Below are 24,265 nucleotides of genomic sequence, written 5' to 3'. Positions count from 1 at the left end.
AATGAGCGTGTATTCCATCATGTGCGGAAAATCCTTAGCTCTCTGACACTCTTAGCCCTCACACCAGCACAGCTGGGACGTGTGACAGGCGACAGACTGTGGCAGAGAGACATGTTGGTGCACAGAGCTTCCATCCTTTCAGCCTCCAGCCTGGCAACCTTCAGGTACTTTTTACAAGCCTTTCAGATGACCTCTGTGAGACCATTCTCCTGCTACCTACCTACCATAGTAGCCCCCTGACAACACATTGTGAAACTGGTTTTATGTCCTTCCCTAACTCACATCTCAGCCTGGTTCCTATCCCTTAAGATTGTTAACCAAAAATAAAATACCAACCATAAGGTTCTAAACTCAGGCCCTGTCTCTGGGGGTTTCCAAGAGAACAGTGTAGGGAGTCCTGCCCTATCAGGCATGAACACATATTGTAAAGCCATGCCTGGATCAAGAAACCAATAAGCTAAGTCTAATATAAATATATTAGACATTACTCATGACTGAAAGTCAGAAAACCATTAGGAGCTATGGAAAATGGGGGCGGGGCGGGGATAGAATACCATCACTGCGTGTCTTAGTTAGGATATCTAGTGTTGTGATGAAACACCATGTCCAAAAGCAACTTGGAGGGGGAGGGGATTTATTTCATTTTACAGTTTCAAATCACAGTCCATCACCAAAGGAAGTCAGGGTAGGAACTCAGGGCAGGCCAGGAACCTGGAAACAGAAAATGATGCAAAGACCATGGAGGGGTCCTGCCTACTAGCTCATCCCCCATGGCTCACTCAGTGTACTTTTCTCATAAAACCCAGGACCACCTGCCCAGGGGTGGCACCGCCCACCCTAGTCTGTTCCTCCTCCATCAGTCACTAATTAAGAGTGTTTCCTCAAAGGCTTTCCTCTGGGCTAATCTTATGAAGGCATTTTCTCAAACGTAGCACCTTCCTCTCAGACAACTAACTCTAGCTTGTGTCAAGTTGACAAAAAGCCAACCAGAACGCTGCTTAAATAAGTCCCAAACGATGATAACAGTCATGGACATACTAACACAGAAGGGGTGCTCTCAGCCCCCCCCCCCCCCAGACAAAGAGCTAGAGACAAATAACTGATGGGAGAGGGGGAATCAAGATTCCCAAAGATGAGCCGCCTAACTGGTTATCCAATACCAGTGGTCAGTCCTGGAGACGTATAAATACAAATGACAGTCAGGGCACTTGGTAGCTTGCTTTTATGTGTAAGGCACATATATGTAACTATAACTATTAAAGAAAAGAAGAGTGGACGGAGGGCACGAGAGTGGTTAGCGGCAGAAGGAGAGAGAGAGAGGAAGTTATATAATTATATTTTAACTTTAAAAATTGCAGGAGCTGCAGAGAGACTGCTCAGTAATTAGAATCAGATTCTGCTCTTGCAGAAGATGAAAGTTCAGCTCTCAGAGATCTAATCTCTTCTGGTCTGCATTGGCATCTTCAGACATATTTAAACAAAAATAAAATTATAAAACTGCAACAACAACAACAAAAAAAACACTCAGAGTGGCATTGAAGTCAACTTGACTTCAACATTGTTCTCTTGGCCAAAACTGGGAAACTGGGTTCCTCAAATATACATAAATATAAATGCAGATTCACAAAGAAACTAAGTTCATAAGTGTGTGCACAAAAGACAAAGACAGACAGGGAGCCAAGAGCTCGTTATTTTCATCCCGTTGACATATATTTCATCGGAGCAACATAGAAAATGAGAAAAAAGTCATTCTATATAGAAAAATTCTAGGTGAAATGCCTAAAAACTGGCAGTTCTTAAAAGCATCACAATGCACTCCCACCAGACTGATGGAAGCCCTTATTCCAAAGCCATTGGATGAAATCATGAAGGAAACATGTCACAACCAGGCTGGCAACACTGGAATGCCATAATCAATCTTAAGATTATTAACATTATGTGAGCAGATAGTAACTAAACGTGTCAGATTATTCTTCTGGGAAAAAAAAAAAAACTTGAAACATGGTAGAGTCCTTAGATCGAACCCCAGTTTACAGAAAGCACAGGGAAGTGTTATGTTGTAGTTTCATCAAAGACAAAAGCCAATGGAAATCTGCTTATGGAGACTCAATGGGAAAATGGCTGGACTCCTTATATGACTTAAAAGGAAACTGAATGAGAAACTTGAATGGAAAACCAGTGAGATCTGAGAGAGAACCCATGTTACACATGGGTCATATTTTGTACAGAGCCTTGCAGAGAACCAGCTGCTTAAGTGAGAGTCAAAGCTTGATACACAATGACTGACATGTGATGGGGCCAAGACACTGTTGTGTCTTTCCTGGGTGAGGGTGTGGGTGTGTGCACGAGGGTGTACATGCTTGTGGAGGCCAGAAGCTACTGTTATCTGTGTTTTACCCGGTTGATCTCTATTTTGTTTTTTGAGACAGGGTTTCCAAAAACTCTTACACCGTACATGTAACTCCTGGTAGAACAAAACTTTAAAGGGGAAAGGCCACAGAGAAACTGTTGACAAGGTGACCTGGAAGGAGGTCTTCATTAAGAATGAGAAGCACTAAACATGAAACACAAGACACACTACCACAAAGGAATGGCTACAGAGCTCTATGGCTTTCAACTTAAAATTACTGTTTAAATCACATCTTATCAAAAGACTCTGCATAGAAGATGAGAAGCCAGGCTTCCTCAAGTGGGAAGTATTTGCAACACAACACAACACAACACAACACAACCTCCCTCGGGTCCAGAAGGCTTAAAGAGCTTCCATAACAGAGCATTTTTAAAAAATGCATCCAATAGGGGAAAAGGCAAGCAAAAGACCAATCCCAATGACCAATAAATCGATGAAACATGACTGACTGTAATAGTCGTCAGGAAAACACAACTAAAATTATAATATGCCACTACATGTTTACTGGGTCAGTAAAATTTGAGTCTGATGATTTCACAAAGCAATCAGAAAAGGTGAGTAAGAACCAGAAGGTAGTATGCAACCACAGGATGGGCAAAACTTGAGTTTGGTAAGTGTGAGTATCGACCCCTCTGTGTTGTAGTAAAAAGAAAGTACTAAATACTTGCTGCTGGGACTGCACCTGAATGAGGCCATGTCTAAAACTAGCTTTTTGTTACCTAGTAAACTTAAGGGTTTATGACCCAGGGATTTTGCCCTGGTCCATAATCCAGTGAACTATATGTATATGCAGTGGTACTCTTTTTATAGTGATGTATTGGGAACAACCAGTGTCTCCATGACGATACACAGAACAATGGGTGATGCTCCTGGACCACATTCATCCATAGAGAAGATGCAGCTGATCAACACATGCAGAAATTTTACAGCAAGTGGAGAAAAAGAATCGACCAAAAATACGCATACACACAGTGATTCAGTTTACATAATGCTCAAGGGGAAGGAAAATGGAGCCCTGTTTTTGGGACTGTATACAAAAGGGTAAAGCCATATGAAAAATCAACAGTAGCAGACATATGGGTCAGGAGAGCAGTGATCTCTGAGGTGAGGGAAAGAGGGGGAAATGTTTCTGGAATACCTGGGTTGGAGAGACGGCTGCAACCATAGTGACTGTGGTGGTGTGAATAAGAATGACCCTCATAGGCTCATATGATTTAATATGTGCTCGCCAGTTGGTAGAACTGTTTGGGAAGGATTGGGAGGTGTGGCCTTGATGGAGGAGGTGTGTCACTGGGGGTGGGCTTTAAGGTTTTTCAAAAGACTTGTGTCATTCCCAGTTAGTTCTCTCTGCTTAGTGCTGGTGAGATGCGAGCTTGCAGCTCCTCTTCCAGCTGCCTGCAAACATGCCTCCACTCTGTCATGAACTCCCTAATCATCTGAAACTGTAAACCCAATTCAACACTTTGCTTCTGTTAGTTGCCTCAGCCATGACGTTTTATTACAGCAATAAAAAAGTGACTAATTCAGTGGTCAAGGGTGCTTGCTGCTTTCCCAGAGGGCCTCAGTTTGGTTCCATATCTGGCATCTTACAACCACACTTGCAACTCCAGCTCTGGGAGATACAATCCCCCCCCCTTTTGGCCTCTATGGGAACTGCATGCACTTGGTACACATTAAAATAAATAAATCATTTAAAAAAAAATATTTCTGGGATAGTATCAACTTAATTTTGGACCAGGTGAAGGTTGCACCTTTGAGCCCTTCTTGGCTGTTGTCACGTTATGCATGTATATGCATGTATTCATACATGTGTGTGTCTGTATCTATGAAAGTTTTATATGCTCACATGTATGTTGTATTTCACAAATGAAATTCTAAAGAGAATTCATATTAAAATTAAACCTTTTGCAGAACTTAGAACACATTCTTAAACTTATGGAACTTACTTTGTCCTAAGGTGGCCTTACTTCAAAAGTCCCAATTCCTATCCCAGATGCTAATATGTTAGGTCTAAAGTAGGTTCATAGATACAGACACACACATGTATGAATACATGCATATACATGCATAACTTGACAACAGCCAAGAAGGGCTCAAAGGTGCAACCTTCACCTGGTCCAAAATATTTCAAATAAGTATGCTAGTTTGGGAAGAACTGGAGTCCAGACTCCATGGGCAGGCAATGATGTTTCCCCCAAGAGCACAATGGGGCAGAAGTGCCCCAGAATCAAACACAGTGAAGGTTTACAGATTAGACGATGCAGTAGGTTCAATTGCCAGGTTCCTGTAAGTCTCCAGTTAAACGATACTTGCTATCCATGGGTCAGCGCCGGCTATTAATTTGATCTGTGCTAAACTTGAGAGTTCTCCTTGCCAATATTCTGCTGTTTGCCCTTCAATCCTAATAAGTCACAGGAAGAATAGGCAAAAGTTCTCAGAAGTGCCACGGAACTTGGTGGGACACACAAACTGACCCCATTTTAAGCGTTGCTCCAGGTTGCCATCAAACAAGTCCAAAGGCTACCCACACCTGTAACTGCTCTCCAAAGTGAGACTCCATCATAACGTAGACCGAGCAAGGTTCTCCTTTATTCTTGACTGATAATAACTGACCAGTCCTACCGTTCTCTATTATCCACTCTACCCAAACAGAAATCCCACTACTCACATTTGAATCCCACCTCAGATCAAACCAAAATGAAACCTTGAGTATGGTGATCTGGGGGGAGGAGGGGAGGGTCTGGTTAAATTTAAAGATTCCTCATTAAAGGTCACTGTCCTTTGCTGTGAATACAGTTCCTGTGCAGATGAGGAGCTGAACCTGCCCTGGGGCATCATCAGCCAGCTGCACCCTCAGAATCGAGTGCAGATGGTTAATTGCCCCAGCAAATGACTGCTTACGTGTAGGCACAAAAGCCTGAACCTAAAAGCATTGATAGTATGCTTGGGTGTATTTATGCTCAGGCAAACAAAACACATTTCCAAAATTCCATCTGTGAATAGACCTTGGCAGGCTCCAACCGCAGGGCTTTGTGGTTCACACTGAGGTCGAGATCAAGGGAGGTACCGGTGGCCACATCTCAATTGCTTAAATACTTCTTGGGGGTGAGGAATCTTTTCTGTAAAAAACTCTAATTGTTGGTGGGGTTCAATAAATAAGGTGAGAATTTCATCACACACTTCTGAGCTATATCACTGAAGACTAAAGTAACAAAGTCAATATAAAACCATGGGTCAAAAACAACAACAACAAAGAACCTTTCTATATTTTAAGATGATTTATCCCAGGCATTTGTTACAGTAATGAAAAAGTAACACACTGTGAAATGAAAGGTTTCCTTTCCCTCACCCACTTTAAAACAAAGACACGTCTATATCCCTAGGGGCTTCCATGTAAGTCAAGTACTGGCCGAGCTCCCAGAGTTCAGTTGTCATAAACACAATGCCCTCAGTGGTCATGAGACTACCAAAGATCCCATTTTAAAATATAGTCTGTTAATCCATGCGTGGCAGGGATAAGATGTGGGGAGAAAGCAGAGGAGGGGTGACCCATGTTTGCTTGAAAGTCCTCCCTGCCAGCTGCAAAGCTCCAGGCTTTGTAAGAGGTCAAAATACCAGGGCTTGGCGCAGAGCACTAATCCTGTGCCAGCGAAGACCCTTTCTTCTGAAGAAGCCCTGGGCCATGTGATTCTGTTCAGTGTAATTGTACGTTAGGGGGAGGGAGCAGCGGCTTGCTGCAGTTTTAATTATCAAGGACACCCTAGCTTTTTCAAAACCATCTGTTTAATTGTGGTAGCAAACAGTGATGTAAAAACACAAGTGATTAGCCAACACCAAGTTCCCCGCCACCAACAGTTTCAGCATAACGAGCCATGTGGAGGAAGAGTGTGGCACCCCTTTCCTCTCTGCAATATTTCATGGTTTAGCAACTGACAGCCTACGATTTATTGCAGAACCTCATTCAGGAAGAGCTCGGATTATTAATTAGTGCTCTTCGATTACATCCTCTGGTTATTCCTTTTTATTAAAGCTGAATTCCCTGAGAGTAAAGGGGATTAGAGGAGAGATGAGGTGGGTGAGAGTCCTTGCTTTCCTCTTCCCACCAAATCCTGGCAGCTTCCCAAGACATGAGTGCCTATAATTAACTACCAGGCACATCCCATAGTGTGGTGAGACTCGTCTTTGGTGTTCACAAACTCCGACTTCTGCTTTCCTGGTATTGGTTGTCATGTTTGTCTTGCTGTCATTATTTTAAAAGCTATGAGTGCTGGGAATTGTTTTCAGGTATGAAAACAGCTTAACTTGGCCGGGCGGTGGTGGCGCACGCCTTTAATCCCAGCACTTGGGAGGCAGAGGCAGGTGGATTTCTGAGTTCGAGGCCAGCCTGGTCTACAGAGTGAGTTCCAGGACAGCCAGGGCTATACAGAGAAACCCTGTCTCGAAAAACCAAAAAAAAAAAAAAAAAAAAACAAACAAACAAAAAAACAAAAAAAACAGAAAACAGCTTAACCTTGAAATTTATTTTAATTAGAGATTTTTTTCTATGCCACTGCTAAAAATTTGGGTGGTTTGTTTATAAACAATAATAATGATGAGAAGGAGGAGGAGGAGGAGGAGGAGGAAGTAAGGAGGAGGAAGAATCGCCATCTTCATCATCATCATCATCATCTCACTGAACGTGGCTCAGGCAAAGGTGCTCAGAATATCAGATTAAGCAAATAAACACAAGATGACGACAGAGTCAGATAGCCATCCTATCTTTTACCCAGGATAGATTCTTATTAAAACCGTTTTCAAAGAAAAATGTCAGGGTTTATGATCTGCGGATGACATTGTGAAAGATTTCTTCAGCCATTTCACACAGATTGTTTTTTCCCCTCACACACAACCCAGTGGACCCTTTGGTAATGAATTTAAACTGAAGACCACCACGTTAACGATATCACAGACTTCCCCACAAGCTTTTTAATCAGGGGCAGAGCCCTTAAAAGTCCACTTCGCTTCCCCACTACCTCCAGGGATAAACATGAACCTTAAAAAAAAAAAAAAATCAAAGGACTAAAGAACTTAAATCCTCAAAGAAATGAAAAGGCTGCACTGTTTGGCTTTTCAAATTAAACCAGTGGAGTTCTGCACCAGATCAATTCCCTACTTCTCCTCCTCCGTGCGACCTGAAATCTCCCAGCCACGATCCCACAATTCCTCCTGCCTCATTTCAAACCCCATCCCTATGAAGAGCTGGATGCTGAGTGCTTCCGGAATGCTAAGGAGGAAATGGAGGCAGAGTTTGCTCCCAGGAAAGGGCTATCAATCCTTTACTTTTGGTGATGGTGACCTGGCTGATGGTATGGATTGTGGTCCACTGCATTCAAAAGTAGAAAAGTGATGACCTTTAACCTCTGTGGTCCAAGTCCCGGTGAGAATCGGATGATTAGGGACACTAACACCCTTAATGATGCATGTGAAGCTACAATCCACATAACCGGGGTCAAGAGTCCCTAAGCAATCCCAAATGTGGATCAATTAGAACATCGCTTCAAAAGCTAACCAGCCCTGTAGACTGCATTCAAGTTTGAGGAGAGTTTTTATATTTTGAATGATTGGTGGAACAGTATCAAAACTATACTGGGTGCCCATGACACTAACAGACTACGTAGTGACAGTTCCTTTTCCTGCTGAGGAGTGCATGGACCGTTCTCACACAGTCAGAGATACTGCTCTAACGTCGCCAAACAACCAATTGTAAGACTGTCCACACTGCGCCTTCCAAGCACCACTGATGGAAGAGCTTTGCAGCCAAGCTTTAATGTTCAGGCTGCTAAGAAAGGCCCTTTGCGTAGATTTAGGGCCACTCCAGAAACTGTTGGAAGTTCTGTCTGAATCTCAAGCTGGAAATTAGTCGTTGAAGCACAGAGGCCTGTGCTCCAGTGGGCGAGCCCACACCCCTGCACTTATGGGCAGCGCTATCTAGAGGGTTATCAAAATAAATCATAGACAAATGAATAAATAAATAAGCAAGCTGCAGGAGGACATAGGGAAAGTTGGAGGGGGACAGGGATAGATATGGTCATATCTATGACCATATAATTTATGGTATACATGCATGAAATTCTCAAAACCAAAGAAAAAATTTTAATGGTTTTTATTGTTTGTTTGTTTTTCGAGACAGGGTTTCTCTGTGTAGCTCTGGCTGTCCTGGAACTCACTCTGTAGATCAGGCTAACTAAAATTTTAATGATTAAAATAAAAGAATGATGCTTAAGAGATGCGTAGGTGGGCTGGAGAGGTGGCTCAGAGGTTAAGAGCACTGACTGCTCTTCCAGATGTCCTGAGTTCAATTCCCAGCAACCACATGGTGGCTCACAACCATCTGTAATAAGATCTGGTGCCTTCTGCTGGTATGTCTGAAGACAGCTACAGTGTACTCACATAAATCAAATAAATAAATAAATTTTGAGAGAGAGAGAGAGAGAGAGAGAGAGAGAGAGGTGTAGGTGACATTCTGGAGAGGAAAGGAGAGAGGCTGAGGCAGAAGTGGTATTTGAAAAATAAGATAAACACACAAACCTCTGACAATCAATCATAAAGAAATTTATTTTACAGTAACTCCTTGACATGCATGTATCTTCCCAAATAGCACAGGACATCACCCCAAGGACTGGATACTGTTAAAAAGAATTGTGACAAGTGCATAGGATAAATAAAATGAGAAAGGGGACAGAAGCAGGGGGAAATCCAATAAGCCCCGGGAATTCCAAGGAGGGTCAATCTAGTTATCCCACAGGAAACTAGGATAATACAGTTAGCATACTTGAAGCCATCCTAAAGATGCATTGCAGGTAGAAAAGGGGGGTGGTAAAGTTCCACGCGGAGGGCTACAAGGAGGAACAGGAGCATGGAAGATGTTAAATATAAAAGTAAGTCCAGGGCAGGAGAGAAGGCTCAGTCTACGGCAGCAGAGATGGCTAAGAGCACTGGCTGCTGTTCTGGAGGATCTGGGTCTATGGCAACCATGATTTAAAGACATCTTATGGTGATTTTAAAGCTTACGGTTACAGGTCATGAACTATGGCCATCTATTTGGAGACACTTGCTTTATGACAGTATCAACCCTGAAGGGAACGGGAGAAAGTGCAGACATTGTAGGAACTGAGCAGTTGTGTCCCAATACAGTGGACCAAAATCCTCCCACTATTCTACACCATTATGTAAATATTTTTAAAGAAATTATTCTATCTCCAAATCTACTAACTCTGAGTTAACAAAGTTTGAAGCACCAGTTGATGACCAGCAATGAAAAGTTAGAAACTGAGCATCTTAAATTATCAAGGGCCAGTGAGATGGCTCAGTGGGTAAAGGAACTTGCCACCAAGTCTGATGACCTGAGTTCAATTCCCAGGACTCACATGGTAGAAGGAGAGAACTGACTTTTGTCATCACACACACACACACACACACACACACACACACACACACACACACACGGAGGAGCAGGAAAAGAGAGAGAGTAAATAGATGAAAATGTAACAAAAATTTAAAATCAGTATCATAAATACACAGCTAATTAAAATATGCAGTAAAATTACATGTTAATAAAACCTACAAAACATTAAGAGACCTAAAGAAGTCTTACAGAAAAGAAGATATATACTTTGTTGGAGGATTCAATACTGCCAAGATGTTAGCTCTTCCCAAACTACTGAGACAGATGGGGGTGGGGAGCTACCTTTCCCTCAATGGTAGTAGCGTTGTCAAATGATAGGTTCCTTAAACTCAGGTTTGTAAGCCCTAATGGTGTTTGTTTTCCTGTAAATCAGCAAAGACACTGGAACTTGGCTAACTTGATTTCCTGATCAGCATCCTCTGGGCTCTCTCCTCTCTCTCTTCCCCCCTCCCCTCTCTCTCCTCTCTTCTCTCTTCTCTCCTCTCTCCTCTTTTTTCTCTCCTCTCTCCCCTCTTTTCCCTCTCTCTTCTTCCTCTCCCCTTTCTCCCCCTTCTCCTCTCTTCCCTTCTTCTCTCCTCTCTCCTCTCTCCCTCCCTTTCCCCCTTCTTCTCCCCCTCCCCCCTCTCTTTCTCTCTCTGCCTGGCCTGCCTTGAGCAGAGGAACCTTCAGTCTACCAGCCAGCCAACCTACCCTGTCTCATCCCTAGCCATATGGAGCATTGCCATGCCCACCTTGAGATAACTCCAGAAATGACTGCAGTGCATGACCCTGCCTCCTGAGGGCACAGACACAGGCAGAGCTGTTTGAAACCCTTCCTACAGGGCTCTTGGCTATGACGTGAGAATGGCCCTGGAACCATTTCAGTCTTGCCTGGGTGAGGAGTACTTCCTATCATGAAGGCTACCATGTCAGGTTGCTAAGAGATAAGACCACCATTGATTCCAAATCTAAGTCTTAACAACTATGGTTGGTGCTAAAAAGCAAGGCTGGCAGTTGATACTGTGTGACTGACAAAATAAATCAATGGCCAAGCCAATGGCTGTGATTGGTCTGAGCATCCCTTCCCTGGCTGTATTAGCTGAGTGCTTAGGTTTACCCTGAGAGTTGGTTGGAGACCTTGCCTTGTGCTGCCCTGCCCTGAGGTCAAGCATCAGACCCAATCTAGGCTTTTCTCTCATGCCTCCTCTTACCCATTTCCAGTAGTGTAGACTAAGCTGGTACCTGGAGAAAGGGGCAACAGAGAGGGAAAGCTGCCAGGCTGGCATGGCAGCTTGACAGCTGAAGAGGTCCCAACCAGCTTTTGCCAGTTTCCAAGCACAGAGTAGTAGGCAGGTGTCCCTTGACAGCTGAAGAACCATAAAAGCCCATGGGACCAAACCCACCTGGAGTCGTCAATAGTTGTTTTGGCCACAGACCCTCCTGGCAGACCACCCAGTGACCCCACCCAGCTTGCAATGGGTACTCACCCCTGAGAGATCCTGGCCACATCCAGTGCCCAGTTCCCTGAAAAACCCTGTGCTTCCTGGGTGGCACTTGGCATCAGACTTCATCCTGGCTCCTGAATACACTCCAGCCAAGGCAGGAGTGAGTCATTTCAGCATCCACCAGTGAGTTATGGAAGCTTCCAGGGACCAGCATGAGAGAGCTTCCCCATGCCTAGTCATGGCTTCTATCTAGGTAAAACAAAAGGATTCTGCTGGCTGGTGGGTGGCCTATTGGCCAGTCAAAGTCCCACTGGGACTTTTAACAAACATCAGCGGTATGATCCATAGTTTGGTATGAAAAGGTAAAGGAGCCAGAGAAGCCAGATCAATTTTGAAAAAGAACTCAAGCTACCTGGTTCCAAAAGTCATTGTAAAATTATAAACATATGAAGTCTATAAAAATATACAGTCTATGGGATAGAGAGATGACTTGGCGGTTAAGAGCACCGACTGCTCTTCCAGAGGTCCTGAGTTCAATTCCCAGCAACCACATGGTGGCTCACAACCATCTGTAATGGGATCCGATGTTCTCTTCTGGTGTGTCTGAAGACAGCTACAATGTACTCATATACATAAAATAAATCTAAAAAGTTACATATATATATATACATACACACATATACATACATATGGTCTAGACAAATTCTGAACCAAAATTCTATTTATATATAACAATACATGAAATTATATTCTTACAACTTAATTTAAAAAGAAAGTAAATAAAATATGGGCCAATCATATGAGCCAAAGGTCAGTGAACATCTTTATCAATGATGTAATGACAGGTAAGCATATATTGTTCACTGTCACGGACCTCGAAGAATGCCAGTTGAAACTAGAACAGGACGGTCGATGAGATGGATCAGCCAGGTAGGGCTATGGAAGCCTGACTACCTGGGTTTAGTGCCCAGAAGCCAAGGTGGAAGAACAGAAGGGACTCCTGAAAGCTCTTGTCTGGATTACACACACACACACACACACACACACGCACACACACACTGTGGTGTGCATGCATGTCACACCTGCAGGGATAGCTAAAAGTAACCAAATAATTATGCCCTTCAAGGATGTAGAACAGGTGAACCTCAGACTCGACACTGGTGGAAATGCAAAACGGTACGCTCACTTTAAGAGCTATGTCACGTAAAACTGACATGTTTGCAGTATAACCCAGAAACCCCTCCATTATTTACTAAAACATTAATAATATGCAGCAATACAAAGACCTATGGATGACTGTTTGTAGCAGACTCATTGACTCATAACAGCCAGATACCTGGAGCAAACCGAATGCCCATCATCCGGGGGTAGATCCAATTCAAACAGAGTAGTGCTTAACAATAAAAAGGAATGGCCCTGTTACATGAGACATATAATGCAGGTAAATCTCAGACACAGTATGCACGCTAAATAAAGCAAGCCAGATAGAAGGTTTTACACACTCTATGGTTCCATTATTTGGAGAGTACAGAATCAGAAATCAGATCATTGTCACAGGCTGGGAGTGGGGGAAGAGGGCCAACTAAAACAAGACGCAAGAGAACCATTTGAGCTACTAGAAATAATTCTGTATACTTGAATTCTGTATACTTGTGGTTGAGTTGTCACATGGACATTATCTTTTTAAAGGCAGCTTGTGAAATTGTACAGACAAATGGGAGATGTTTAATAGTACAAGCTATGTGTATATCAACCTGGTTTTAAAACAGTGTAACATAATTACTAGTGTTTTATAGGCCCACAAAGAACAGTTATCATTTGTGGATTATTTAGGTCAAACACAGCTTAATGGGAAAAAAAATTAGCAAGAACAGTGTTCTGACTTGGTTTCAGTTACTGTGATAAACTATTATGACCAAAGCAACTTAGGGACCAAAGGGTTTATTTGGCCAACAGGGGACTGAACTGGGGACTGAAAAAAAAATTTCAGTCCGTGCAGGGACTGAAAAGAGGAACCACGGAGAAAGCTGCTCACTGGATTGCTCTGCTAGCTTTCTTTACTGCCAGGGCCTGCGTGACTATTAGGGACACCACTGCCCACAGGAGATTAGGCCCCTCCCACATCAATTAACAATTAAGAAAATGCCTCAATCTGATCAAGGCAATTCTTCAGCTGAGGTTCCCTCTTCCCAGATAAATGAAGGTCTGTGTCAAATTGACAGTTGAAGCTAGCTATGATCAATGTTCAGGGAGGAAATATTAATTTTATCTCAATGAAACACACAGTGTATTAATATCCTGAGTATGTACAGTGGCCACAATGCTCCAGTTTCTTTTCTAGTGCTTTGACAATACCATGACCAAAAGCAACTTTCAAGGAGTGGGTTTCATTTCCGTTTATAGGTTACAGCCCATCACTGGGAGAAGTCAGACAGATAATTGAAGGAGAATCCATACAGGAACATTGTTTGCTGGCTCACTGGCAGGCTCATGCCTAGCTAGCTTTCTTATACACAGGACTCCTGGCCCAGGGAATGGTGCTGCCCACAGTGGGCTCCAGATGATTCCCCACAGACATGCCCACAGACTCCCTTCTTAGGTAATTCTAGGCTGTGCCAAGTTGACAGCTAGAACTAAATGAAGATCTAGAAGTCAATATGAAAAGGGGCATCTGCATTTTAAAAGACAGCTGCATTCACATTAGAGCAGTTGTCAATAATGAACAGTCACAGACTACCGGATCCATAGGACTAGTTATCAGGGAAACACAAATAAAGGGATCGTTATTCTTTTCCCATCAGAATGCTAAAAGTTTTAAAGAATGGGTATTTCAAGCATTCAACAGTATTCAAGGCAAGCCACACACACGGCAGTGATGAAACTCACTGTACTAACACTTAGGAACATCAGAAAACAAATCAAGTAACTTTGAAAACAGTTAGATGGCCGGGCGGTGGTGGCCCACGATTTAATCCCAGCACTCGGGAGGCAGAGGCAGGCGGATTTCTGAGTGTGAGGCCAGCCTGGTCTACAGAGTGAGCTCTAGGACAGCCAGAGCTATACAAGAGAAACCCTGTCTCGAAAAACAAAATAAAACAAAACAAAATAGTTAGATGGTTGTCTTTGCAGGCCCATTAATACATGAGCCTGGGCCCTAAAGTAAGATCAATGTCCGACTGGGCTGGTGACCACAATGCAGGCAATAGCGTGCAAACAGTAGAAACCACAGGGATGTGTGAGTGATGGCAAGAACAGAACCTTCCAGCCCCCAGTCAAGCCAGGTGTGATCCCCATAGGAACAACGCTCTCCAGGAAGAAACTGGTGAGTGTACTTGGGATCCCCAAAAGGCCGAAGAACAATGACTCAGTGGGTGGGCCCACACAGTGGGTGGGCCCTCACATCCTCTACTGATTTGTGAGCATGACTGGGAAAAAGTCTAATACATTTTAGAAAATGTCCGTAAGGAGTCCCACATTTAAAGCTTTTTAGTGTTTCCATGACTGACTGAGTTATCCTGCATGAGTTTGGATATTTATTTATTTATTTATTTATTTGTACTGTTTTTGAGTTTGATCTTAATTAAGGTCTGAGTTCTAACACGGACGATCCGTTGTTAATTCTCCTTTAAAATAAAGTTCTTACTCTAGTCTTCCTGACAAGCTCCAGGTGGTCCTAGACCTGCAATGGGGGCCCCAATTGCTTTAAGTTAAGATAAGAACGGAAACACAATCGTCTAATTAACACTCGGGCGCTTCTAAGGTTCCGAAATGAAAATGAAACAACGCCAAGCAGAGTCAGGAATCAAGAAATTCAAGCACGCACAGAACCCAGGTCCCGGAGGACAGCACAGACATATACAGTGCCGGTCCCCAGCCCCAATCCTGGGGCACTCTCTGAGCCCTAACTGCGCTCACACACCGAGAGGCAGGCGGAGAAGCGGTTGACTGTTGCAGCCTTGTTTCAGGATCGCAAAAGAAAAGCACGTTTGGGAATTTTTCCTTTATATAATTAGCCACACATTTGATCTTCAGGATCATTTTGAGAAGGTGGGTAGGAATAGCAGAAAGAGGGGCACGGGACCTGCAGTTCATTTTCCTAGGGAGAAAAGACTGATTTGCCCAAAGCTGAAGTTAGAAGCGAGGTTATCCCAATTCCAGTGCTTCCAGGCGGGAATCCCAAAGTACGGAAATCCAAGATCCCATAACTTCAGCGGGGTGAACAGTAGATAGAGGCCATCTTATCAGTCCCCACAAACCCACTCTTTCACCCCGAGACCATTGAGAGATCCGGTAACCTCTGTACACTCAGAATCCCTAGGCAACTCCGCACCGTGCTCCCTGCCGAAAAACTGGGTTTCAACTCACACTCTTTGCACTTTTTGCGCTCCACTTTTTGCTGCACTGCCGAGTCCATCTTGTTACTATCTGTTGCCACAGCAACCGCAAAGTGTGGCTCGCACTCTAGTAAGAGGAACGATGATTGGAGAAGCCGGGCGTCCCTAGCAACCGCCGTGCACCGAAACAACAGATTTCCTGTTATAGTTTCCTGCGCCACAAGTTTCCCTCCCATCCCAACGCCTTCCTTACCCAGATCTTTCCTGGGTCTTCAAATCAACTTCACACATAATCTCCGCGAACATCTGCCTCTCGGTGATTCAATAGGGCGCCCCATTTCCACAGGAATGTTTAACCTGTGGTACTTTGACCTCCTCCAAGGGTCTGCAAATGCCCTTCAGTTAAGTGCTGAAGGAGTTGGAAGCAACTCCTAGGATACTAGATGCCCATAGCATCCTGAAAGAGTAACTTTTAGATGGATTAACCTGTCCTCCTTTTCTGAGACAGAAAAGTTTCTCCCTAGAGTTCATTTACATGTGTTTAAATAAGCCTTTAAGACACCTCCCAAAGACTTTTACTAGTGATCTTTCTTTACTCATTCAGAAAAAAAAAAAAAAAAAAAAAAAAAAGCTAATGAGCGGTGATTATTGGCCGAATATTAGTCACCAAGGGAATACTCTAGGCACTAAAGGTTTACAACTGCCAAGAGGGTTTCACCGAGAGTTTACTTCCGGTATACACAAGGTCATATATGCATAATGTGATCAACAGAGAGTTATGGGGTGGGGGTGGGGGTGACCACTGGTGTCCAGTGGTCAGGGATGGCTTCTTTGAGAAGAAGAGAGCAAAGATGCTGAAGCGCAGGAAGATAAAAGTGACAGGCCAAGGAGAGAGCAGGGCACAGTAGAAACAGAAAGTTAAGGGGAGATCTGAGTTTGAGTTAGTCTAGAAAGGGAGAGAGGTCAAGAAGGCTGCGGCAGAGGGGGCGCGGAGGACTGTGATGAGATATAATGAGCTGGCTCTTTGCAGAACTGGCCCTTCCTCCTCCAGTAGCCAGTGCTCCTGTCCCTTGTCACATCCTATCACGTCACCCAATTTATTTCCTTCACAGACCTTCGTTAGCTTCTTTTCGCCCTGTGGGCTCCATCAACACAGATTGCATTATTCCCATCTCTGCACTTAAAATAGCAACTGGTCCAAGACGAATACTGAATAAATACTTGTTGGCTGCATGAAGTCCCACAGCGCAATACCAGGAGCCAGGGGGGATTGTGGGAGTGTGAAAGAGAGTAAGACAGAAATGCCTCTGTCTTCGGGCATTTTGGATGTCTATGAAAGAAATGAATTACCAACTATGTGCAGAACTGGATGGTTTTGTTTCTGAGCGCTGTGCAGAGTCATTCTGCAATCCCCCTAAAGGTTCCTTTATTCTTTCTATTGCGTCTATTGCAATTCAACATTGCAAGTGTAAAATACCTACTGTATGCCAACCACTGATAAAGAGCCATCAAGTCAGACATCAACCCTCCCTGTGGAGCTTGTGCTCTGAATAGTATGCCCAGCACAGCTGACACTGGTGGCCACCTATGGCCTCCTATGGCCACTGAGTTCCTGACATGTGGTGTCTGCTCCTGACTCGAAGGAGGGCTAGATGTCAATTTGAGTCATAAAGACTTTGAGGAAAAGAAGACTGAAAAAAATACCTCTTTGCTAATTTAAAAATATTGATTTTATATTGAAATGATAATGTCTTAGATATGCTGGGTTGGGCGTATTGTTATTAAAACTAATTTTCCATTTTCTACTGCTTAATATGGCTGTTTAAAGTGTTAATTACAAATGTGCCTGGTCTTAAATATGCACTTGACAGTGCCTCCCTGCTAGGAGCTTCATGCCAACTGAGTACACAAATGGATTCTCAGCACGAGGTTAAAGTAGTCATTGGGGTGTGGCACATGGAATAGCAAATTTCAAACAGATGAAGTAGACCAATTTTTTTTTTTTTTTTTTTGCAAAGAAAACAAGGCAGACATCTCTCACAGGCTCTGTGCATGTACTGAGCATGTGCAGGGTCAGAAGGGAGCCACTAGGGAAGATTTCCTCAGGCAAGGTTGAGACCTGACATCCATGAGACCTCCAGTCAAAAGAACAGGGCTTTGAGGAGACTCCTTTTCCAAGAAGGTTTTCAGTGTTCTTTATGGAGGGAAAAATGAAACAGCTCTTCTAAACAATATTCCATGAAACAACAGCTCTTTCTGTTCAGAGGTAACCAGGGCTGTATAAATTTCGGGGAGTGGTAGGATTAGGTAGGAGAGAGTGTACATTATTGGCTGGGGCTGAGGTGCCAGGAATGCTCTGTTTACATGAAGAGGAATTCCAGGTGCTTATACCTGTAATTTGGCCAAGAAGCTATGTAATTCTCCCAAGAAGGACAAAGGTAGTGGTCATTGGGCTACAGCCCAGGGCATGCAGGCTGAGAAATAGGGAGGGAGTGATTCTTACTCCTGCTGGTCTCAAGATGAGATTCTGGTCTCAAGAGGAGATTTTCATAGTTTTGGATGTGTCTTGACCTCTGTCTTGTTCTAGGCCTGTTCTCCCCACTTGCATTGAGTCCTTTCCTTCACTGGCATTAGAGACTGCTTCTTCGGGATTCTAGCTCATACTGAAGACCAGCTAAGATATCCAGCCTTGTGGATGGAACAACTACTGGATTCTTGGACTTTCCATCAGTAGACAGTCATTACTGGGCTAGCTGGACCATAGTCTGTAAGCCATTCCAATAAATCCCCTTTACACACACACACACACACACACACACACACACACACACATACACACACACTATCAGTTCTGTTCCTCAAGAGAACCCTGACTAGTAATACATGTTTATTTCCCCTCTGTACATTTCTTGTCTTCAACAGGTTCAAGGTCAGAGAGAAGCTTTGTTGATGTATTTTTTTGTTTTCTTTGGTTTTGATTCTTTTAAGAGGCGGGGGGATGGGTGTGGGGGGTGTCTCATGTGGTCCAGGCTTGTCCTGCACTCACCTTGAACTTCTGATCCTTTTGCATCCACTAAAAGACTCCCAAAGGGAGACCCCCACTCAAGTCTCAGGATGGTGCACACCCAAGGACTCATGAGAGATTGGCTTGATGTAAACACATGAGGCAGTTTAATGGTGGAGCTCTGGGTCAACACATATCTCACGTAGGAGTAAGGGGAGTCAACCCAGAGGCTCAAAGGTTTAGGATTTTTATAGGCAAGGGGTGGGGGAAGTGGGAGATTTTCCTGAGGGTACACATGATTGGTTGTTTTATATTTTTGAACATCAGCAGGCTGTGTAAGCAGAGCAGGTACAGCTTCTGTGGGTGGATGTTTATCTAGGCTAGCAGGACATCTGGCTATTAAACTATGATTTTCTGGAATGCTGAGAGGGCCCAAAAGTCGGGGGGCGGGGGGAGGCGGAGTTGGAAGAACATTAGATGGCCCATTATTCATTTGGACATGTCCGAGGCATGTCCCTGTTTTTTAAAGGATGTCCTTGTATACTTTTTTATCTTTCATGGCCAGCCAGTTCCTTGGATGATTTAACAGGCCTTTGTCCTGTAACTTCACATCCTCTGTGACTGCTGACAGGCATTTTTAACTACTTAAAAATGTAGATCAGGGAATCAGAGGGCCTATTTTAAATTTTTCTTTCACCACTTCTCAATTTCTGGAATTACAGGCATGTGCCACTCCTGGCTCACAACTTTCCATCTAATGCTATTGAGACTGTTCTGACACCTAAGAGGGTCCAAAGATGTCTTGGCCCCTGACTGTGTTTATCCACAGGAAGGGAAATAAATTGGACTCCCAAAGAAACTTCAAAGAGAGACTAAATGGCAAAAATAAAGTTGCTTTTTGAATGCAGCCCACAAGTCATATGAATCTGACTTAAAGGTTTCATAAGAAGTATGAGATGGGCTTTAGATATGGGCAGAGCCGTGTTCATTCTGAAGAATACAGTGGGCATGCAATGTCAGAGATGAAACTGAAGTGCCTATTCTTCCTCCAGAGAGGAGATGAGTTATGTAAAGTTGCAAGACACCTCAGCCTCAGATCTGGGGTCAATCCCCCATCCCCAGAGGGCTTTCTGGGTCTGCTAGAAGGAGCTGGCAGTAGCACTTGGTGGCTCCGGCTCCTCGGGGGCCATCGGCAGCTGATGCACTAGCACAGAAGCCTGAATGATATTCTTAGCACCAGACAGACTGGCAGGCAGGCAGGGGGAGACAAAAAACAAGCACAAAACCAAATAGCCACTCAGATGGAAGCAGACATCTCACCAAAGGCTGACAATGGTATTAAAAATTCGATCATATTTGTGAATGTTTGTTATTCACTTGAATCTCCCCTAAGTAAAGAGTGTAGTGGAAAGGATACAGTATTTATCCTTAGCTAGACTCCTAAAGAACAGCATGTTTGGAGCAGAGATCACAAAGAAGCCAGAGTTTTGTTTTTTCTAAGATGTTAATATATAATTGAGCCAGTACACAGTGAAGTCTACAGGCTGAGCCATCTTCAGACTAAAAAGTGTTAAGTAAGCCAGATGCTAGAAGGGCCTCCATCCCACAAAGCCTACTAAATCAGAAGAGGGATCTGGGAGAGAACTTTGGAGGTAAGCACTAAGAAAACCATGCCAAGCATCACAGAGATGAATATGTACTCTTTCAACACAGCAGTTACTCAGTACAGAAACTGTGATCATCCTTACCATCAGAGATGATGTAGATTTTACCATCTGGCACTGCTCAGAACTTGCAGCTACAACTCTGAACTTGCCATCCCCACTTCTGTAAAAGTCAGGGTAATTGCCATCAGAGTATTCTTAAAATAGATGGGAGGTTTGCAATGATGAGCCAGACATCTATACCCCTTTGTATGTTCTGTTTTGTATGTATGTATATACTTTGGCTGCAAAGTAGCAAATTAATTTGCTGGAGAACTTGACTGCATCACAGAATGTAGGGCAGCCATGGCTTTGGAAGACTGGTACCAAGATGCAAAAGTCAGACAACTGCATAGGAACTAACTTCTCCATCTCTCTTGGGGCTCAAATATCCCTTTAGTTCTCTCTCTCTCTCTCTCTCTCTCTCTCTCTCTCTCTCTCTCTCTCTGCATCCACTTCACATTTATTTTTCACTTCAGACCCATCTTTCTCTGCTTCTCAATGAGTTGTGGGATAGCCCACACAAGCCCGCCCTCTCCTGTGCTTCTCTGTCTCTGAGCACAGAGGCTTGAATAATATCCTAAACTCACTACCTTTATGTCTTGATGCCCAGACTCTGCAAATGATACCATATTTGGAAAAGTAATCTTTGCAGGTATAACTGGGTTAAGGGTCTTGAGACAAGATCATTCTGAACTCACCTTAAATCCAATACCTCATAAGAGATAGAACAGGAAGGCTACGGACCCAGGAAGAAGAGGCTCCCATAGGAGCAGAGTCCAGGACCAGTACTGCAGCTGCAGACGAAGCTAGGGAACATCACCAGAGGACCAAGAACACTACTACATCTTGAGCCTCCAGAGTGGAGAGCACTGATACCATGACTTTGAACTTCTAATCCAGAACCATGAAAGAATACATTCTGCTTCTTTACGCCACCACCCAGTTTGTGACCATTTGCTGTGACAGCCACAGAAAAGTAACAGAAGGGGTCCTGGGGAGATGATTCAGTGGGGAGGAGCGCTTACCAGAAAAGCATAGGGACCAAGCATAAATCCTCAGCATCCACGTAAAAAGTGAGACATGGTCACACGAGCCTGTAACCTAAGCACCGTTGGAATCAGAGACAGGGGAACCACTGGAGTTTGCTAATTTCGGATTCAGTGAGTGGCAGACCCCATATCAAGAAGATAAAGTGGAGAAGGATTGAACAGGAGGCTGCATGGAGACCAGAGGAGGATGTTCAGTGATGTAGGAAGAGGTGTATTAGTGTGTGTGCAGGTAGGTGTGTACTAGTGAGTGCGCAGGTAGGTGTGTACAAGTGTATGTGCAGGTAGGTGTGTCCAAGTGTGTGTGCAGGTAGGTGTGTCCAAGTGTGTGTGCAGGTAGGTGTGTACATGTGTATGTGCAGGTAGGTGTGTCCAAGTGTATGTGCAGGTAGGTGTGTCCAAGTGTGTGTGCAGGTAGGTGTGTACATGTGTGTGGTTGCACATGGAGGCCAGAGGTCACCCCAGCTGCCCTCTGTTCTTCACATGTTGCCTATCTTTTCTGCTTTGTTAGAGAGGGTCTCTAACTGGCTTGGAACTCACCCATGAGGCTATGCTGAATGGCCATAGAGCTTCAGCGGTCCATCTGTGCCTCTCTCCTCAGTGCCAGTGTCACAAGCACATATCACAATGTCTTGTTTTTTCATAAGGGTTCTGGGGAACAAACTCAGGTTGCCATGTCTACACAGCATGTTCTTCTCCCACTGAGCCATCCCTCCAGCCCCTTGATCAACATTTTCAAATGAGTCCCGTCTGCTTCCAATTTTTCAACTCGAAATATTGACTCAGAACTTATCATGTCTCACCAATTTTCCTGACAGAGTTCTGCCACAAGCCAATATCATAGCATGTCTTGGTCTGCCACCAGTGTTCCCAAACTGTGTCCTGGACACCCCAGGTTGCAACAGACAACTCCCAAGAATGTATTGGGATAGGTTAAGACTTTAAGATTATCATAGCAACATCTGCTGGGCACTGCAAAAGCAACCAACTCGAGGAGGCTCACAATTACATCAGTATTAGACTTCATTTTATGACATCCAATCTGTTCAAAGCTGGGTTCTCAGCGGTTATGGTGATCAAAGACAGGTGTCTCTCAAAATCAAGAGGAAACAAGAAATAGGGGAGAAAGGGCCAATAAAAACCCAAGGTTCAAGAGAATGTACAGGACCCAACGGGTCTCAAATTCTTTGCACATGAATAGTTATCAAAGCTGTTAGTAATCGGAGTTGATAGTTTTTTTTTTTCTTTCAGCCCTCTGATGCTGTGAAACAGGAAGATACTGGAAATTTAATTGCCCACCATCCCACCTTGATTTTGACTTGGGAAGGAGAGGGAAGTCGTCTCCACGCTTATGATGAGCCACGTCTAACGCACCATTAACGTTCTCTGGGGAAGAAGATTAACTGGCTCTTCCAAATGAAGTGACTTCCTGAGATCATTTGCTATTTCACATAGGAAATGTGCTTCCTTTGCTTCCTCTTGTGGGACTGTCTAATACATTCCAGTCAAGTGAAGAAGCATGCACTGGGAATGTGATGAGCAACCAGAAATTAAAAAAAAAAAAAAAACAAAAAACAAAAAACAAAAAACACAGGACTCGATGAATAGGTTAGGGATTCCGCTCTACGGTCTATTAATTTGGTGGTCCAAGGCCAGTCGCTTCAGCTCTCTGCACTTGAGCACCTGCAGCTAATAGAAAGTATGCTTCGGTCATTAAGAGATGTTATTTATGGGCCTACTGTGTGTTTGGCCCTATTCTATGATGTAATACAGTCTCTTCAGCCCTTGTTATTTCCTTATAGCTTCTCTTGCTCCCCTAAGGAAACTTTTAGACTTTCTCATCTTCACTGAGTTCTCAAAATTTTGATACCATGTGTACATTCCACGCCATTATCTACTAAATGCATATTTATACCTCGTTGTATATGTGAATATGTGCAGATGTGCGCTTGCTAGTTTTATGTCAGCTTGACACAAGCTAGAGTCTATTAGAGATGAGGAAGCCTCGAGTGAGAAAATACCTCCATAAAAATGGGGTTATATATAGGCAAGGGCGTTTTCTTAATTAGTGATGGATGTGGTAGTGCCACCCTGGGCCGGTGATCCCGGGCTCTATAGGAAAGAAGGTTGAGCAAGCCATAAGGAGCAAGCTGATAAACAGCACCCGCCATGGCCTCTGCATCAGCTCCTGTCTCTGGGTTCCTCCCTGTTTGAGTTCCTGATCTTCAGGGACTATGATGTGGAAGTGTAAGAAACATAAACACTGTCCTCTTCAAGTTGCTTTTTAAAAGGAATATTTTACTAATTAAGTCATATACGTTGCACTCTCAGTCCCTCCGTCTCCCCCGACATGCACCTCTCCTCTCTTCCTTCCCAGAAAAGAGGAGGCCTCCCATGGATATCAACCATCCTTGGCATATCAAATTGTAGTAAAACTAGGTGCATCTTCTATTGAGACTAGAAAAGACAGTCCACTTAGGAGAAAGGGATCCAAAGACAGGCAACAGAGTGAGACACAGCCCCTGATCCTGCTTTTAGGAATTCCATATGAAGACTCAGCTGCACAACTGTTACATATATTCTTAGGGCCAAAGTCAGTCCCATGATGATCTCTGGTTGGCAGTTCAGTCTCTGTGAATCCCTTTGGGGCCAGGTTAGTTGATTCTGTAGGTTTTCTTGTGGTGTTCTTGACCCCTCTGGCTTCTATAATCCTTCCTCCCACTCTTCCACAGGATCCGTTAAGCTACACCTATGTCTGACTGTGGGTCTCTCCATTTGTTTCCATTAGTTGATGGTGAAGCCTCTCAGATGACAGTTACGCTATGCTCTTGTGTGCGGGTATAGAAGAATATCATTAACAGTGTCAGGAGTGGGCTCCTTCCTATGGCATAGGCCTC

At 43.9% G+C, this 24,265-nt stretch overlaps 1 protein-coding gene across 2 annotated transcripts in view; it reads right to left on the bottom strand.

The window, feature by feature from the left end:
• Positions 1 to 15,720, bottom strand: part of Hydin (HYDIN axonemal central pair apparatus protein) — a 360,278-nt gene extending 344,558 nt beyond the window's left edge. For both annotated transcript variants that reach the window (XM_076915883.1, XM_076915885.1), the window contains exon 1: positions 15,644 to 15,720. In XM_076915883.1, coding sequence (XP_076771998.1) covers positions 15,644 to 15,692 — 49 coding nt within the window. In that variant the 5' untranslated portion in view covers positions 15,693 to 15,720. The remainder of the gene's footprint in view (positions 1 to 15,643) is intronic.
• Positions 15,721 to 24,265: the final 8,545 nt, after the last annotated feature.

This window comes from Arvicanthis niloticus, chromosome 18 (assembly GCF_011762505.2).
Source record: "Arvicanthis niloticus isolate mArvNil1 chromosome 18, mArvNil1.pat.X, whole genome shotgun sequence".
Lineage (NCBI taxonomy): Eukaryota > Metazoa > Chordata > Mammalia > Rodentia > Muridae > Arvicanthis > Arvicanthis niloticus.
Note: the sequence above shows the minus strand (reverse complement) of the source record. Positions and strands in the feature narration are given on the sequence as shown.